Source organism: Podarcis liolepis (assembly GCF_965112155.1).
Source record: "Podarcis liolepis genome assembly, chromosome: 1".
NCBI classification, from domain to species: Eukaryota; Metazoa; Chordata; class Lepidosauria; order Squamata; family Lacertidae; genus Podarcis; species Podarcis liolepis.
The window spans coordinates 45517975-45536422 of record NC_139554.1 but is presented as its reverse complement, the minus strand read 5'-3'; the positions used below and the strand labels follow the sequence as shown (position 1 = coordinate 45536422).

At 40.9% G+C, this 18448-nt stretch overlaps 1 protein-coding gene across 4 annotated transcripts in view; it reads right to left on the bottom strand.

Annotated features, from left to right (window-relative positions):
• Positions 1-3078: 3078 nt before the first annotated feature.
• The window catches only part of MIDEAS (mitotic deacetylase associated SANT domain protein), a 75689-nt gene continuing 60319 nt past the window's right edge, over positions 3079-18448 (bottom strand). For all 4 annotated transcript variants that reach the window (XM_083506383.1, XM_083506382.1, XM_083506381.1 and 1 more), the window contains 5 exons: positions 17310-17398; positions 15328-15477; positions 14288-14482; positions 13775-13992; positions 3079-10505 (listed from right to left, as the gene is read on the bottom strand). In XM_083506383.1, the coding sequence (XP_083362509.1) occupies positions 10280-10505; positions 13775-13992; positions 14288-14482; positions 15328-15477; positions 17310-17398 (878 nt within the window). In that variant the 3' untranslated portion in view covers positions 3079-10279. The remainder of the gene's footprint in view (positions 10506-13774; positions 13993-14287; positions 14483-15327; positions 15478-17309; positions 17399-18448) is intronic.

The window sequence follows — 18448 nt, the reverse complement described above, 5'->3', positions numbered from 1 at the left end:
CATGAAGGTCATAGACCCATTAAAGCTACATCGTCCAGCAGAGGATGGTGGTGGCGTTATCATCTAATAGGCACATTTAGGAAAGTAGTCTTAAGATCCTTTCTACATAAGTCCAAGCATCAGGTTGATTTGACATTGCTGTCAAATTATTCCAAAGGAATTAATTTAATATAAGAATCTTTACTGGTTGAAAGAGGTCACATGTTGGTGAGAAATAGCTGCCATTTCTTGTCTTGGTGAATGGATTACTTTACTATTGTGGAACAAATCAAAAGTCAAATTGCCAAAATAAAAATGGGTGTTTCTGAAAAAAAAAATTGCACTTTAAATTTATGCACTGGATTTTGGTGAAAAGCAAAGCAAATGGTTAGCAGGTATGTGGTTGCTCAGAGAAAAGGGCTGTGTGGTACAGCAAAGAATTAAAAGTGCTTCCTTCCTTCATTGCTTGAACTATCTTGCCTTTCCTGTGATTATTTAGCCTATGTTATTGAACATGGATGAAAGGGTTAGGGTTAGGGTTGAATGTTGAACCCCCGACTTCATTGGAAATGGGGGTGGCTTACATTAATCTTATTTAATGGGGGTTTATACAAATATAAAACATATTGGCATCAACTGGAAAGGGGTTCATTTGCTTCCCAGTCTGTCTAGCTACTGTGTACAATCATTTATGCAAACATGTCAAAGGGCATTTGAAGTTGGCAGCTCTCACTTGTTGACCATTATGGCTCCATTAGAAGACTCTGCTTCTAAAGTAAACTCTATGGAGAGCAATTTTTAAGCACCTACCATGATGATAATTGGTTTTTATACAGTATAATTATATAGCATGATCATATTATCAAACTTTTTTGTCAAGTTATTTAGATCTGGTTTTAACTGTTTGTGAAACTTGTTTAAAATAGAAATAAATGTTTTATACAAAGGACGATCTTGGCTCTCATTTGTACTAGTGAAACTGTTCAGTAATAACCAGTATAAAGAGAGGGGCATTCCAGAATATCCCTAAAACTGAGTTATTGAGAACTGAAAAGGGAAAACATACATTTTAGCTTCATCTCCTCTTGTAGAAATGATTATAAAAAAATATCTTCCACATCAGGGGTTGGCAAAGTTTGTGTGTCTTGGGCTGGTTCACGGTCCCGCAGACGCCGCAGTGGGCTGGAGTGTGCGTGCACACATGCATGTGCAAATGCTATTTCCGGCACTCCTTCTGACAGATAGACTACGAGAAAAGGACAACAGTGACTTTGATGCTCTAGTTATCTCCCGCTTGGACTACTGCAATGCGCTCTACGTGGGGCTACCTTTGAAGGTAGTTGGAAACTGCAATTAATCCAGAATGCGGCAGCTAGACTGGTGACTGGGAGTGGCCACCGAGACCATATAACACCGGTCCTGAAAGATCTTCATTGGCTCCCAGTACGTTTCTGAGCACAATTCAAAGTGTTGGTGCTGACCTTTAAAGCCCTAAACGGCCTTGGTCCAGAATACCCGAAAGAGTGTCTCTACCCCATCGTTCAGCCCCGATACTGAGGTCCAGCACTGAGGGCCTTCTGGCGGTTCCCTCTCTGCGAGAAGTGAGGTTACAGGGAACCAGGCAGAGGGCCTTCTCGGTAGTGGCGCCCGCCCTGTGGAACACCTTCCCAGCAGATGTCAAGGCAGTAAACAACTATTTTACTTTTAAAAGACAACTGAAGGCAGCCCTGTTTAGGGAAGTTTTTAATGTCTGACGCTGTATTGTTTTTAATATTCGGTTGGAAGCTGCCCAGAGTGGGAAACCCAGCCAGATGGGCAGGGTATAAATAATAATTATTATTATTTGCAGAAACAAAGAAAGAACATCGACTTGATGGCAGGATTTAAATAAACACTCACATCTTTATTGATAGAGAACATTTTAAAATGAAGAAATGATATAGTGGATTGTAAGAAACAGCAGTGTGTAATAAGGGGGTAACAAACCAGAAATGGAAGCTGAGGGAAGCCCAGGAGGGAAGGGGTGAAGAAGTCTAATATATATGTTATTGATATGAAATGTTTGCAATGATAGAAAAGTTAATAAAAAATTATTAAAAACAAAAAAACAATATGACTTCAGTGCCCTGCAAGAAATTACTCAGAATAAATATTGGGGAGAAACCTTGAAGACAGTGTCTGTGAAACCTGATATAAGATTCACCTATAGAGCAGAATAAAGAAAAAGCACCTGAACAAAGGTTCACATAACCCACAGGCTGCACATGTTTGCTCAAAGCATGTAGTGAGGCAATATTTGACGATGCATTATCCATTGCACAGGAAACTTGATTAATGCTAGCAAAGCTGACTGTCATCTGACAGGTGTACAGGTCTAAAAGAGCCAGCATGATCGCTGCAAACTGCCATAAAGGTAGCTTATGTGGAGTTTTCAACCTTGCCCTAGACCCTTTTGTCATGCACAGCATTCAACATATAAGCAGGGAGGGGATCAAACACCACCAATCCTCAAAGGACTGCACTGGCGAACAGTGAGTAACTGGGCACAACTGAAGGTCTTGTTACTATCACAGAAAAGCCCTAAACAAGTTAGGATCCACACATGGAGAAAGATCGCCTTTCCCAGTAGCAGCGGATTGATCTACAGGGATTGCACTTGTACTTCCCTTGATCATTATGGCCCAGGGGCTTAACCACAAGAGACAGGACATCTCCGCTCCGGCACTCTCCCTGTAGAGGTCAGATTGCCCCCATGCTGTTACTTCAGCCCTATTTCCAGAAAGTGTGTTCTATTTAGCACTTTGGTTCTACTTTTGTTTAATGCTGTACTCTGATAGCTGCCCTGAGTTCTCATGAGAAGAAGGGTAGAATGTAAGAAATGAAAATTATTATTATTGACATGAGGACAGACTGAGCCAATAATCATACACAAAAATCAAAACTGCCAGCAGGAAAATAACACCTACTCCTTGGCACACACGGATCATATTTAATTATGTTAAAACAAACCAAAATCACCTTAGTAGATGGAGAGAGAGAGAGCTTACCACCCTCTCTCAGATCATTTAATAATAATTAAAAAAACTTAGGTTACAAAAGTTGCTTTTAAACCTTATTTAATAAAAGGTTTGAAAAGATACAATGGAACATTCAGAAGTAAATAAGTTACATGAGTACATTAAATCACATCAGCAAGACTTCTTAGTGTATTAATGTTTTGTAAAAAAACAAAAGCACAAAAATAAATTGTCTATCACATCTGTACATAAGAGGTATATAATATTTTTGTATGTACAATATTTTAATATGTAACAGTCTTTTAAAAGGTGCAGTAAATACACAAAAGGCAGTTCCTGCATGTTTGTTAAAATAAAAGCTCTATATTTTTTGATAAAAAGCATTTATACAATAATTACACAAAGACAGACTATTTCTGTACACCACAAAAACTCTAGCATTACGAATTAAAACATAGACTCAGGAAAGCCAATTTGTACCAAATCTCAGCTTCAGAACAACCATAAAACTTGGAAGATGCAAAAAAAGAGGTGGTATTAAAAACAAAAGCCACAATTATATTTTACAAAAATATATATTCACTTCTCTCTCATGATAAGCAGCTGGGCATCTTTATAGGTTCAGCTGTTGATATAAATCCCATATTCCAGAAAGGGGGTGGGTCGGGGCAGAAGAGAAGGGAAATGTAAGCAGCTGGAGATTAGAGCCATAGCCTATCACGCACTACAGCCAGTCGCGCAACCTTCACTCATTTCAACGCAGCTTGGGGCAGGAATTCTGAGCAGCCCCTCTGAAATGAATGAAGTTGCACAGTCACTGTTCTGGGGGGATTTCAGCTCCAGCATAGCGGCATATAGAAGGGATTAAAGGAACAGCTGAACCCAGTGGGTGGGTTTAAGATCTGGGGTTCTTGGGGGAGGGGTGCAGGGGGAAGAGACATAGCCAAGGAAGAAGAGCATTTGTGCTGTTTCCCTATCCTCCAAAAATACTGAATTAACTCCTATGAAAGTGCTCTCTAGAAGACCATTTGTGGGAACTTGCAGTAGAGGAAGTAAGTGCATGGGCAAGTCTTGGGACACAAGTATTGACTGACAAACAGAAAAAGCCTTAAAAATATACCCTTTGAGATACACTTTTAAGAACCCTTGCTAGCAGGTGGGAAAATGGAAGCAAAGCCAGGTGAATACATATAAACACCCCACGACCTCTTCACTGTCTTAAATGTAAGAGATAACTGAAATTGTGGTTCTCTACACCAGTGATTTGCTTGGTTATGCTACCACAAAACATGGGCACGGACTGGCAAGCTGCTGTTTTCCCAGCGACTGAGAGGGCATTAATTTGAAGCTTCAACCATCTTATGTTACTTTGGATATGCAGCATGTTTTCTAAAAATGCCACAAAACCCAGTGGGTCTTACTCTCTAGTAACTGGGCTTAGACTTGCAGCCTTAAGCACACTTATCTGCTCTTCAGTAAGGCTGGCTACTGAGTAGACATGCATATTTGACTAAAGTGGTATTACAGGAATGCAGTTCAGCCAGGAAACTATTTTCCTGTCCAGTTCCTTTTCAATTAAAAAAGGATGCACAGCAATCAGAAATTAATGTCTGCTGCAGCACCAAGCCAGTTTCCCAAATTCACTAACCGCCTTGAAAATAACTTTTTAAAGTGCTGTGCTGAATGTGAAACTGCATCATATTGTAGAGCTGCAGCTAATCCTCAAGAGAGCGTCTTCATAAACATCCTCTCTCACAGGATGTTGACTATTACTCAACAGAAAGGCACCAAGTGGGGAGTCTGCCAGATTCTCCACATACCATTGGCAGCTCAATAGCAGGAGTGGTTATCATCAAGAGCCACACATCCAGGTTTGTAGATAGCCATGCACTTGATTGTGGTGAAGGGAAACAGCTGCAAGGTAACCAGCCAGGGAAGGATTTGGAAACAGGAAGATTTCCCATACCCCTTCAGGTCATCAAAAGGAGCCACAAATTATTAACACAGATGGCTGGGTAAGTGGACTGGTCAAAAATGGTGGGCTACTACATTTTGTGGACTTATTTGTAAGGATTTTCTCATTTATTAGGACCTGACTATAAAATATTTCCACTGACCTGGCTAAGACATAAAACAGAGATATTGCTAGTTTCTAAAATAACCTTAAACTCCAAATGAAGACCACTGGCTATAAAATAATGTCAATTATAGATGCACTGTAATATGGGAAAAATCAAGATAATGGAAGTAGGTATCCAAGGCGAGTAACAGCTGCAATGATTTAAAGATGGCGTTGAGCATTTTAGAACCAAGCACGTTAAACCCAGCTTTTATACCACTGATTTCCCACCCAGTGTTGAAGCAAATTCATTTTCAGACACCAATTATCAACCTTTTGGGATTTGGGACACACTAGTTAATTTTGGGGGAGCCGTATTTGGGGATCAACTACTTAATTGTTAGTGTGTATTTTGATTTATGGAAGTGGTGCTGTTTAGACCCACCTTAGGCTAGACTGTGACTCAATACTTGAAATCCAGTGTTCTGGAACACAAGAATTTTTTTCTCGCTTCTGTTTCATGAAGGAGGGAACAGCATTTGCTAACTCCTCCCACAATCTGCATGTGTGGATCTCTGATCACACTAAAGATGTCTCTGCACATACTTCTCTTGTATACATACATTTGTACATCCACTGTTTCATTTTAAGATACTCACACAGGATTGAGGCAAAAAAATGCAGAGTTCAGCATCAGTCAGCATAATTGTGCTCTGCCCCTCCATGTACGTCAAAAGGAAGGTAAGAACAGGGGATAAAGACAATTCAGTTCTGCTTTTGCTTAAAGGAAGCCCAGTCAATATTAATTTGTTGAAATGTATCCATAGCCTAAGGCAGGGGTCAGCAACCTTTTTCAGCCATGGGCCGCTCCACCGTCCCTCAGACCATGTGGTGGGCCAGACTATTTATTTGGGGGGGGGGATGAACAAATTCCTATGCCCCACAAATAACCCAGACATGCATTTTAAATAAAAGCACACATTCTACTCATGTAAAAACATGCTGATTCCCGGACTGACCGTGGGTCGGATTTAGAAAGCGATTGGGTCGCATCCGGCCCCCGGGCCTTAGGTTGCCTACCCCTGGCCTAAGGCCATTCAAAAACAATGGAATGGGAAATAAAAATCAGAGCTTGCTATGAATTCCCGTTTATTTCAATTGGATTTAGTCATGGCTAATCTACTGGATTATGTCCCATGCCTTTGAAACAGACATGACGCAGAATCCACTCCCATATAAACGTGTTTTCCATTTTGTTACAATAAAAAATAGACCATTAAAAATTTATCTCTTGCAAAGTTTAACAGATGGGGATAATTAACTTTTTTCAGACTTACTCGTGATCTTTCTTATTCATATACTATAAATAAGATTTTGAAGTCATATCTGTGGAGCCTCTTCTTTCATAGCTACAAGATAGGACACAAGGAAGTCCGAACTGCTCTGTGCTAGATTGTGCAAATTGTATTTGGGAAGGAAGCAGATCAATCACATGTACATTCTCCACCCCAAAGAAGAGAGATTTGCTACTTCGATTCACACACACCACCTTTTTCTTTCAAGAAAATGCCCACTGGCTACTTTGTTCACTTCTATAAAATATACCGGTAGGCTCTCTCAGAATAAAACATTGTTTTAATTTCATTCCCACATTTAAGGCAGACCTTTTTTTTAAAAAAATAAAAATATCAGTTTCTTATCTAGACCTCTGTTTCAGAGCATTAATGCATGGCCAAGGGGCAGATTTCTGTCCCGTTTTCTAGTGAATATCTTAGCAAAGCTTTTTGCACCTCGGGGCAGGAATAAGTCTTAGGTTAAGTGCAGAAAGAAAAGAAAAGAAGAGTTGAGACAAGACATTTCTAGAAGATGCAATTAAAAGCTACACACCCCAGAATGAGCCAGGTTTAAAAGGGGGAGAAATATACTTCTTTACTATGATGTATCACAAATGATTGTGCAATTTTTTATAATCTGAATGCCAAAGGTTCAAATCAAAACAAAGGAGGGAAGAAAATAGTCTGATTGCATTGACAAATTTCTGAAACTGCCAAAAAAAAAAAAAAAAGAGTAAAAAGAAAAAGCACAAAACTTGGCCCATCTCATTGAAGTCTGTTTTTATGATGTGCTGGAAGGACTCCTATAAGAAATCTAGTGGAATTTGCATTATACTACAGTTGAAAAATGTTCAGACAGTAATTTTTTATGTGGATGCGAGTTTTTCCATTATGAAGCACTAAACACATTTTAAGTTGCCTTATACAGAATCAAGCCTATTGGTCCATCTAGCGCACTACTGTATCCTGTGACTAGCAGCAGTTCACCAAAATCCTTAGGCAGATGCATTTCTTAGGTCTGCCATCGTAAACTCTTAAATGGAGACACCAGGGGTTCAAGCTGAAGGCTCCTGTTTGCAAAACCATGTGCACCAAGGCCAAGGCCACCATTGTCCAAGTTGGAAGTAAAGGGTATTTGCTCTATCTGTGCATTTTAAAAAAAATATGGATGACAACATTAAAATATGCAATCATGAGGCTACACCTTTAATCCAGTAAAAACTACAATATATACGATTCCTCTGGTCATGCAGCCCAGCTCTCAGAATGTCAACAGCAATCTAGCTGAGTTAGATTGAAACTTATTATGCTTTACTCAAATTAACCAATTTCTTCAGAGGGATGAAGTATTTCAATAATCACTTGTCAGTCAGATTGCCACTGGCAATGGGAAATAAGGATTTAAAGGTGAAGTTTATAGCAACCTTTTCTATCACTTCTATGTACACTTCTAGAGAGTTGTGATTTCAGCAGTTTTCAGGAGATCCAGAAAACCACAAAGACACAATCCCATTGTGACACACTCAAAACCTCCGATGCACAATATTAACAATGCAGTTTACAAAATTCTCAACATCTTAGCTTTCACTTTCCTCACGGTTTTAGAAGGCTAAAAAAAAACTACTCGTGTGGCTTGCATCTGCTAACAGCTAATGAAGATTTACTTCCTCCTCCTCCACAGTTAACAGCCCTTTATTTTAGATCAACATTATTTTAGGAGCAAATAAAACACCAAGTTTGAAAACTGAAACTGGCAAATAAATTAATTCATATTTGCATAATTAGGAGGTTATAGATCTGTGAAGTCAGGAATTTTAGTGCCGAGTCCTAGACCTTCCCGAATATAATTTACAGATATAGTCACTAAAAAGTCATAATCCTCAGGCTACGCAGTGGCCACACATCATAGCTGTCCCTCAGAATAATAATAAATAAACCAGCCCTACTACTGACAGCAACATTTCAGTTTAAGTGTTCTTAAACACTTTCAGTTAAAGTGCTCTATGTATATCTATATCAATTCTTGACAGGGCAACTTTTTGGTGGACAGAAATGCCTTCTGCTTTGCTTCTTCCTCCACTGCAAGATTTAAAACTAGTAGACTTTCACCTGCTGATATGTGGCAATAGCTCTCTACACAGTGTAAGATGACAACTGCAAACGCTGCAGTCAATGATAGCACAGGTGCCAATTAAAGTACAGTGGTACCTCGAGTTGCAAACACCTCAGGTTACAAACTACGCTAACCTGGAAGAGTTACCTCAAGTTGAGAACTTTGCCCCAGGATGAGAACGGAAATTGTGTGCCGGCGGTGCAGCGGCAGCAGCAAGAGGCCCCATTAGCAAAAGTACGCCTCTAGTTAAGAACAGTTTCAGGTTAAGAATGGACCTCTGGAACAAATTACGTTCACAACTAGAGGTACCACTTTTACTAAGGTTTTCTTCCAAAGAGAGAGATCCTGGGACACTATCACTGTAAGTCTAGTTTTCCCCCTCCCAATATGCTGGATATCTTGCATTTTTTTAAAAAAATGTATTGGGTCCATGGAGTGCTAGTTGTGCAAGTTCTGAATGAAGGTTCTTCTTTGGTTGGCAAATGATAAGCACAGCAGTGTAGGTTGCAAAATGCTTAGGAATGAATGAATATATCAGTCAAGTGTTCTCATAAGGGTATTTTCAAAGCCTTTTTTGGAAGGAAGGAAGGAAGGAAGGAAGGAAGGAAGGAAGGAAGGAAGGAAGGAAAACATACAATGCTTATTTTTTTTCTTTCTCTTTTAGTAGCTTTTCTTTTGTGGAGGTATTGAAAAAGGACTGAACAGGTAAATAAACAACATGATCCCCAATCTAATTAGGCAGCTTCAGGGTGAAATCCAAAGGCTTCCTCTCTGCCACTTTTTGGCAAAAATACCACAGTAGCTGCAATGTATGAATATTTACCTGCCTTACACCAAATCAGACCATTGGTTCATCTAACTCAATCTCATCTATTCAGATTGTCAGTGGTTCTCTAAGGTTCTCTATCCCCAATCCTATTAACCTGAGCTCCTTTTATCCATAATCCCAGGGACAGAAGCTGTAAGAAAAGCCTGTGTCCTGCACTCAAACCTATTGACCATTCCAATAGTTTAGGTGTCAGCAACAGCCCCTGCCTCCAGTCGCCAGAAGTGTGTGCAAGATATATGGCCAATCCTGCATGGCATTTCTAAATTCAACAGCCAAGGGCGAGGCTGAATTAATGCTAGCAACATATGTGGCTTCCTGTGCTTGAAAGACAAGTCTTTTACTCTCAAAGGTCATCCCACAGAGGCTGCTCCCTACCAGATTTTTCTGGACATCTTTTTCCTTTGGAAAATAAATTCTCGTAACAAAGGATGGAGGAGGTAAAACATGTATTGGCTGGAGCCCTAACCAGGTAGACTAAAAAAGTTAATGAGTATGGAACTGCAGGTAAAACTTGGAGGTTGGAAAAGGACGAAACAGTATGGGAACAAGAACTGATGCCTCAGCAGATTTCTCACCCTGACACCCCACCCTCACCCCGGCACTGCGCTCATGACTCCCAGAGATCCCATGGAAGGGTAATTTGAACTGAAGGAAAGCTGAATTCCATGCCATGATCATTTGTTCAAATAGGTACCGAAACAGTTAATTTATAAATAAAGTGATTCATAAAATTTTGGTTTTCTTTAAAAAGTAGAAACTTCCAAGGTGATGGTTTTCTTTTCTTTTCAAAATCCACCAGTCTGTGTTAGTGAGGCGAGGAAGGAAGTGGAAGCAAAAGGGCTGGGTGTCTGTTCAGATGCGGAGCTACACAGGTGCAGCAAGTGGAAAAGATCTTCCCAGGTTCAAAGGGCCAGCCCAGCTCTAGCAGCCTCCTCCTGTGACCCTCTGCTACACCTCTCCGTCTTCATCTGAGCTGCTGCTGCCGCTGCTACTACTGCCGCTGCTGCTCCCGCTCTCGCTGCTTTCCACCTGCTGAGCTCGGCTGCGAGCCGCCGCCTCTGCCGCCGCCGCCTCTGCCTCTTCCTTCTCTCGCTGCTTCTGAGCCGCCGCCTTTTTCTCCTGCTCAGCGTGACTTTTCATGTGAGCGCTGCGGCTTTTCACCTTGTAGAAGATTCTGGAGGAAAACACATAAGAGCGCCGTTACTTACTCTAGCTCACCTTGGTTTCTCTCGTGAATCTGAGAGATTCAACATCCTCCCCAAAAGATGCTAACTTGCCCAGGCAAGGTCACCAGCGAAAACTGCACTGCAGTAAACAAAACTGCTCCCGTGTTCTTCTTAATGTATGCTCAGTGTTGGCCATTGGGAAGGATAAGTGAACTGGGATGCCTAGATAAAAAATTGAGTCTTCTGTGATTATGTGCTGCAATATCTGTAGCAAACCATATTGTGCTTGTAGCGCAGATTCTGTGAAGTGATTGTGGACTCAACCTTGTGATTTCCTTTAGCTATGTGTTTGTACTTAGCCAACATACTAACTTAATCTGAGGTACAGGCAGCTGTGGACACAGATTAATGATGAGTCTAGTCCAGCATTCTGTCTCCAGCAGGGGCTGGTCAGATGCCCCTAAAAGGATAACAAAAAACAGGGCCTGGTGGGAAAGAGGTTTCCCGTTTGTCCCTGGCACCTGCTGATCAACGAACATGGTTGTTTCCAATCTTAGCTTTATGCTAATAGCCACTACTGATGTATCTTTGTTACAGTAAGCTGTCTTTAAAGAGAAAAAGGCACAACTTAAGACCTAAAACAAACCCTGAATAAGATGCACAGTTACCGAAATACAGTAAGGGGAGAAATCAGTCAAGGTATATCCATATCCAATAATAGTACACCCAGTTGCTTCTGTGATTATCCTGGCTTGACTGACATGCCTCCTGTCATTTTGCAAAGCCCGAACTCCATTCCAAGACCAAGCAAAATAAATATATATGTATGTTGCACTCTCCTTGTTTAATCCTGTCTGCTGAACAGGGCCTGTCTCTTGTCCAGGGCTTCCTAGGAAAGAGGTAAGTGTGTTGGGGGGGGGGCATATGCATGTGAGTTCTGGTCTGGATCCAAACAACCACATAATTAGCTCCATATGCCCAAGGAAACTTTGGACTTGCATTAAAAAAAATATATCTTTTGCACAGCAACTTCTTCCTGCCCACAATGCTACATGACAAGCCTGTTCTAACACCAAATGAAGTTTCAAAAGCAATTTATGCAATGGCATGGGCATCTTGAATAATTCCACAGTGCATGTTTAGGACACTGACTCTACCTATAGTAGCTCTTTAACAGTCTAGTCAGCCTAACCCTCCTGTCACCTGGGATCAGTGTACATCATCATACATGACCGGCCTAGGTTTAACAGGCCCACAAAACCGACTATGATCTTATTTGCCTATGAAAGCATTTTCTATGCCACTATATCAAATAGCAAGGTGGCGTACAGTATGAAACATCATTGCAGAAATATAAAAAGTCATGAAGGTGACTGACTAATCAAAATTTAATCTTGTAAGCAAGGTGAGACATGCCACCTCCCTCTCGTGGCACTTAGTAAGAGTTCTGTTGAACTGTTACAATTTTCACTCTGGTTTTACACCAAACATTGTCTAGATTGTGTGGCTGCCTGCTTTCTAGAAATGAGCTCCATGACGAAAACAGCAATGGGAACCTAGCTGGGACACAGAAAGGGTCAGGCGCATTTGTATAGGTCTTCCCCATGGGTCAAATGTTTTTTTGAAACATCCAACTGGTCCTTAACTTGATATGAGTAGCTATTTTTTTTAAAAAAAGAAAATCTCTTGCTAGCAGATTAATGCACTGAATAGGCTTCAGCTAGATGCTTTACTCATATGCAAATGTGCCTGGAAGTTTACAAGCAACAAAAAAGTGAAAGTAACACCATTATTCCAATGTAGGTAGGAATCATCTGCACCTTGTTCCCTATCTCCAGCAATTGTAGTTTGAACCTAAAATCACTGATTTCTCTCTACACAGTTGGTTTGCATCCTTCCATTTCTGATATTCTAGTTACTTACTTGATGCTCATTTTCTTAGCAAGCTTCAACAAGAGATCTTGCTAACCCTTTTGGAAAATCCAAGTATCATGACTATCTTCTATCCACATCAGGGTTGGGGAACCTGTGGCCCTCCAGCTGTTGCAGAGTCCCAGCCAGCACGGCCCCTAACCAGGGATGATGAGAGCTGCAGTCCAACAACTTCTGGAGGGTATCATCCTTAAAAAAGACGCAGCTGACCCTCAATATTATGGCTACGGCACTTTCAGAAACAAGTGCAAGAAGACAGAACTTGGAATGCTAGTGGGCCTTCATCTCCTTTGCATCTGGAGAAGTGACTGGAAAACAGTGTTGACCACCAGCCAACACAATTGTGAATACAATGGATAGTGATCGCCAAAGAAGGATAGTGATTTCACTCTCTTCATTTCATCATTTTAAGTACTAGGTAAGGCTCACAGTTCACTGGGTTTATGCAAACCTGGCAGAGAACAACACTTTCTAGCACAATGAACCCTGCAGGCAACAAACATTCTCTTTCTTAGTCTACCTCCAGTAGAAGCCTACATGTTCAATCCTGAACTAGCATCTGTTGTTACAGGAAAATATGACGACTTCAGTGTCGATTGAAAGACTCCTCTAAAACACTCCCTGAAGCATCTCATCTCTGCAGGAATCACACCATTCATATTGGCAAAATGTACATACCCGTATTTTTCGCTCTATAACACGCACCAGACCATAACACGCACGTAGTTTTTAGAGGAGGAAAACAAGAAAAAAATATTCTAAACGAAACAGTGGATGTATGATTTTTGTGGTTCATGTTGTGGCCACAGACATGTGATCTGACAGTGAGTTTGGAGTAGCCCAATGCAAAAATCCTGAGGATCCATGTGGATCCATGCTTTGTAACCACGGAGGAGGGAAGGAAGGAGAACCATGGATCCTCTGCTCACGACTGCAGCAGATCCCCCCGGCCACCCGCAGGCATTCGCTCCATAACACGCACAGACATTTCCCCTTACTTTCTAGGAGGAAAAAAGTGAGTGTTATGGTGCAAAAAATACGGTAACTTCTGAAATGGACCATGGCATTTTTCTGGCAAGATGCACATGTACACTAAGGAATCTCTACAACTGCAGGAAGCACCTTCTGTTTTTTTAAAGAAAAGTTATTTTATTTCAAAAGTTAACAAGACTGAATGAAAAACTACAATAACATAATTATCGGAGCTGTTAAAACACTGATTAACACCGCCTCCACCCCAGCAAAATAGGCTACCACTTCCTTAGTTCTACGTGTTTTTTACTTCCTCCTGTACAGAAGATACAATGGAACCCTTGTTTTCGTTTCTGAGTTTTCCCACTCTTACCTTCCACATTTTTTACATGGAAATTCCTCCTCTTGGTTCTGGGCTTTGTTGACAGTGTCCTGTTTGGGCTTTGGTTTTCTTTTTCTCTTTTGGGCAGGTGGAGAAGTCTTCCGATATTTAATGGGCGTCTCCTTTGTCCTCCTTGAAGTTCTGCCTCTGGCTTCTGCTGCTCTTGGAGCACCAGGTTCCTGCTGTTTTTCCACGAGGAGACTACCGACCTTCGGAGGAAGGAAAAACTATTGCAAGATGGAACAACTAGGAATCCTATGGGAGTGGATGCTGGACAATGGCCAGAGATGAGGATTTTACCAATCAAATCTATATGGCGGTGGGATGAATCCAGTGACTAAGGCAAGGGGATTAAATATGTAAATATAAAATTAAATTAAAAGTATTAACAGTTTGAGGTTTTTAAAAACAAATTACAAAATAGAAAGTTTCAAATAATACAGGAAAACATGTTGTAACGCAGGATCCCTCTAGATGTCATGGCACAAGTCATTCTACACTTACCTGGTCCTCAGTGTGTAGCGTCTGTGTGGGTTTGGGGTATGCGGTGTTGCTGTTCTTGTCATGAAACTCATATGTGTCTACTTCTTCCTCTTTTATAACCAACCGATCCTCTACTTCCTCTTCCTCTTCGTCAGTGTTTTCATAGTCTTCGTTATACGTTCTGGGAGGAAGAGTTCGCGTAAGCCTATGGGAGCTCTTCATAAGAGTAAAAAAAAAGGGAAGGGAAGCAAGTCAGTTTTTAAAAAGAAAAATCAATGCAAAGGCAGAATCCAGGAAGGGGATCTTAAGAAGTCCAATGGAGTCCAGTCAGCACCATTCCAACAGAACCTCCTCAAGTTTTAATGAATGTGTTGGGAAACTGGAAAAGGCTCCTTATACTTGATTTGTATAAAAGTACATTATATTTGTTGATGCTGTATATTTTACTTGTACTACATTGTATTCTTACTTGCAATGCTCATTTGAAAGTGGGGTAATACATGAGGCAAAGGATCATTGTGATAAAATGAATTTAAAAAATTGTGCAGTAGCACCTTAGAGAGTAACTAAGTTTGTTTTGGGTATAAGCTTTCGTGCGCATGCACACTTCTTCAGACACACTTCTTCAGATATGCACATTTCTTCAGATATTTTGTGTGCATGCACACGAAAGCTTACACCCAGAACAAACTTAGTTGGTCTCTAAGGTGCTACTGGACAATTTTTTAATTTATTTATTTTGACTGCATCAGACCAACACGGCCACCTACCTGAAGATAAAATGAATGTACAAGACAGGAGTGCTCATAAATTACATTGTTAGATACCTTCCTTGCTTCTCTACTGTGCTTTGCTAAGCAGAAGCTTGTGACTGACATGATTTTTGTGGTTATATTTGTTGTTTGCGAAGTTTAATGAAAATAATAAAAATTATGAGCAAAAGAACCCAACAGACTACTTATGTGCTCAGGCTGCATAGTCGTCTCGTGCAATTTTACACAAAATATTACAACTGTAGGCAGCATAATTTTGTGGGGTGAAGCTGACATTCCGAACATTACCTTGATATCTACTTCCACTTCATCTTTAACCGCTTTTTCACTGGCTCCATCAACATCCCCAAAGATCAACGCCCCGTTCCGGCCTATTTTTACTTGCTTTTTGTATGTATAATAGAACTCCACACACTGAGCCACAGTCTTTGTTTTAATCTGTAGAATTTATTGAGAGGAGGAGGGGAAGAGACAAGGGAGGAAATGGGAGGAAAAAATAATAATATATCAATAAACATGTCTGTCACTCAAACTCATACACCCCCACACCTATGTCCTTCAAAGCCACAGGCCACAATGCTAAGAGCTCATTCATGTCTATCCTTTCTGAAGGCTGGCATCATTTGACTTTTCCTTTTGTTTCCTGGCTTACAGAGCTTGCTTGCAACATGGGAGCTGGAAGGGGGATAGGTTGCTCCAAGTGAAGGAAGAGATTCATAAATTCTACTGGGCACATGCAATAATAGTGTATCCTGGCTTGCAGTCAACTGTCTGGTGCTCTGCTTGATCAACATCAATCACAGACTTACAGTGCAATTCTAACCATGTCTACTGAGAGGAAAGCCCTGCCAAATAAAACAAGGCTTACTCCCAAATGACGTGAAGATTTCAGACGTAGGTATAAAAAAAAAATTATGGTTGGTCTTCAACTAAGCTGACTACCACCCTGTATCTATTGATATAGACTTTAATTCTAGCCCATTCCAAAGACTCAGAAAGCTAACAATATGAGGTGAGGGGGGGGGGGTCTAAAGTTGGAACATGTGAAGAAGAAGAAGAGGAGGAGGAGGAGTTTGGATTTGATATCCCGCTTTATCACTACCTGAAGGAGTCTCAAAGCGGCTAACATTCTCCTTTTCCCTTCCCCCCCCCACAACAAACAGTCCATGAAGTGAGTGAGGCTGAGAGACATCAGAGAAATGTGACTAGCCCAAGGTCACCCAGCAGCTGCATGTGGTGGAGCAGGGAGGCGAACCCAGTTCACCAGATTACAAGTCTACCGCTCTTAACCACTACACCACACTGGCTCTCACCACTGTGAAGAGGAGGGCAACCAAGATGATCTGGAGATCAAGCCTTATGAGGAACGGTTGAGGGAGTTGGGTAGGTTTAGCTCGGTAAGACAGGAAGAGCTCTTGACAGTGAAATGGACTCCCCTGGGAGGTGGTGGACTCCCCTTCCTTGGAGGTTATTAAGTAGAGGCTGGATGGCCACCTGCCATGGATGATCTAGTTGAGATTCCTGCATTGCAAGGGGGTTGGACTAGATGACCCCAGGGGTCCCTTCCAACTCTACAATTCTATCATTCTATGACTACAATTCTTCCAATGTTTCATAATTTTGGAAGACAAAATGTGTAAGGGAGGGGGGAAATACCCAAAACTTCAAGTCTCCCCAACATGAATTCCCACAACCACCTTCCTATCACTGGTCCTGTCCATCTTTCACATAATGGTCTAAAACACCCTGAGAATTAGATGAATGATATCAGGCAATGTAGATACTGACAAAACTACACCTTCAGCTCCCTTCCTCTTTCAATTTCCCTTATTAATATTTTAAGATGTGTTTTGCAGGTCTCACACTGGTTCTTTTTTTTTTTTTTTTTTTTTTGTTCACAACTGATGCTCCTTCTGTTTCATTTGTAGTTTTTTCCCTCCACAGGTATCATCTCCAGAAAACTACGTTTTGAAGTATGTTGTGGCTATATTTTGTTGTTACAGAGATCGGAGCAAAATAAAAACTTGTCACACTGCACTATGGATGTGAGAGCATAAAGGCTTCTACTGAGGAGAGATTATCTGTATACAGAAAAATCTCACTTCCAAAGTGGCAGGGAGATACTCCATTGAATAAACACTACGGAACACAAGTTCCCAGCTAGAGGATGAAGCAATCCCCAAGGTTAATGATCCGGTGACACCTGCATATGTCCTGCAACGGCAGATCAATTATTTTGCAATGCACTCAGGAAGCAACAAGCAACTCACAAGTTTCTGAACCAGGAAGAAGTCCTTCTTGTAGATGGCAATCCCCTTATTGAAGAGCTTTTTCTCTAGTGTGCTCCACTTATCGGATCCTGAAAAGAAAGAGTGGAACACAACTTCATTACCTTTGCAAGATTATTTCCAGACATTTAAACATATTATTGTTAAGGTGTGTATCTCTTGCATATCTCTGCTGCCCTGTCTGGGTTGTATTGATATTATTGCTCTTATGTGAACACATGTTTTTCTAAAAACTTTTTGTAGGAAAATGCTATGACAAGCATATTTGAAGCTATACATTGAAAAAAAAATTCCTAATCTTGTGTTCTTTTTAGCTAACTCTTTAGTATTAAGTAGCCTACCTCTATTAACTAGCCTGCTCACCATAAAATTATTGTGCATTTATACAGAACCCCCCTTTTTAGTTTACTTTAAACAAATTATACCACTGCAAAATATTTTAGTGAGTCTCACTACTGGTGTGTCTCAAATGATAGCTTACTCCCGCAACAGACAAAGCTGAACCATATACACATAGACTTGAATGCCATCTAACCCTAAACAAACAGAAGGGCTCCTTCCATTCACCAAGGGAACTGGGATCCAGTGGAGGGTCCCAATGGAGTAAGGGTTGGGGTGAAATTCTGCACCAATCTCCCCCATGCAGCCTCCTGCACTGCCTCCCATGCTGTTCCCCCAATCGTCTGCCATAAATTTTCAAAGAGCAAAGGCACTGCTGGGGGGAAGTAGAGACTGGTGAAAATCACCTCCCTTTCCTTCTGCTGGCAGAAGCATCCCCATGAATGAAACCTCTTCTCACAGGGTGTCCCTACCAGTATAACCTAACTTAGGATCAAACCCATGGTCCAAAACACTTTGATTACTAGAGAAGGGTTTAGTGCTACTTTCTCCTTCACAGTGTTACAGGGCAAGAGTGAATGTGAACCCCAAAACACTTTCTTCCTTTCATGAAAGGGGAGATATCCAATATTAGTCAGAGTAAATGCACTGAAATCAATGAACTTAAGTCTACGGATTTCAGTGGATTTAGTCTAAGTATGGCTTACTTAGATGTCGCCCAAGGTTTAGAAATGAACATACTGATGATGACCTTAGAAATAACTTCCATTTTCTAACGCAGG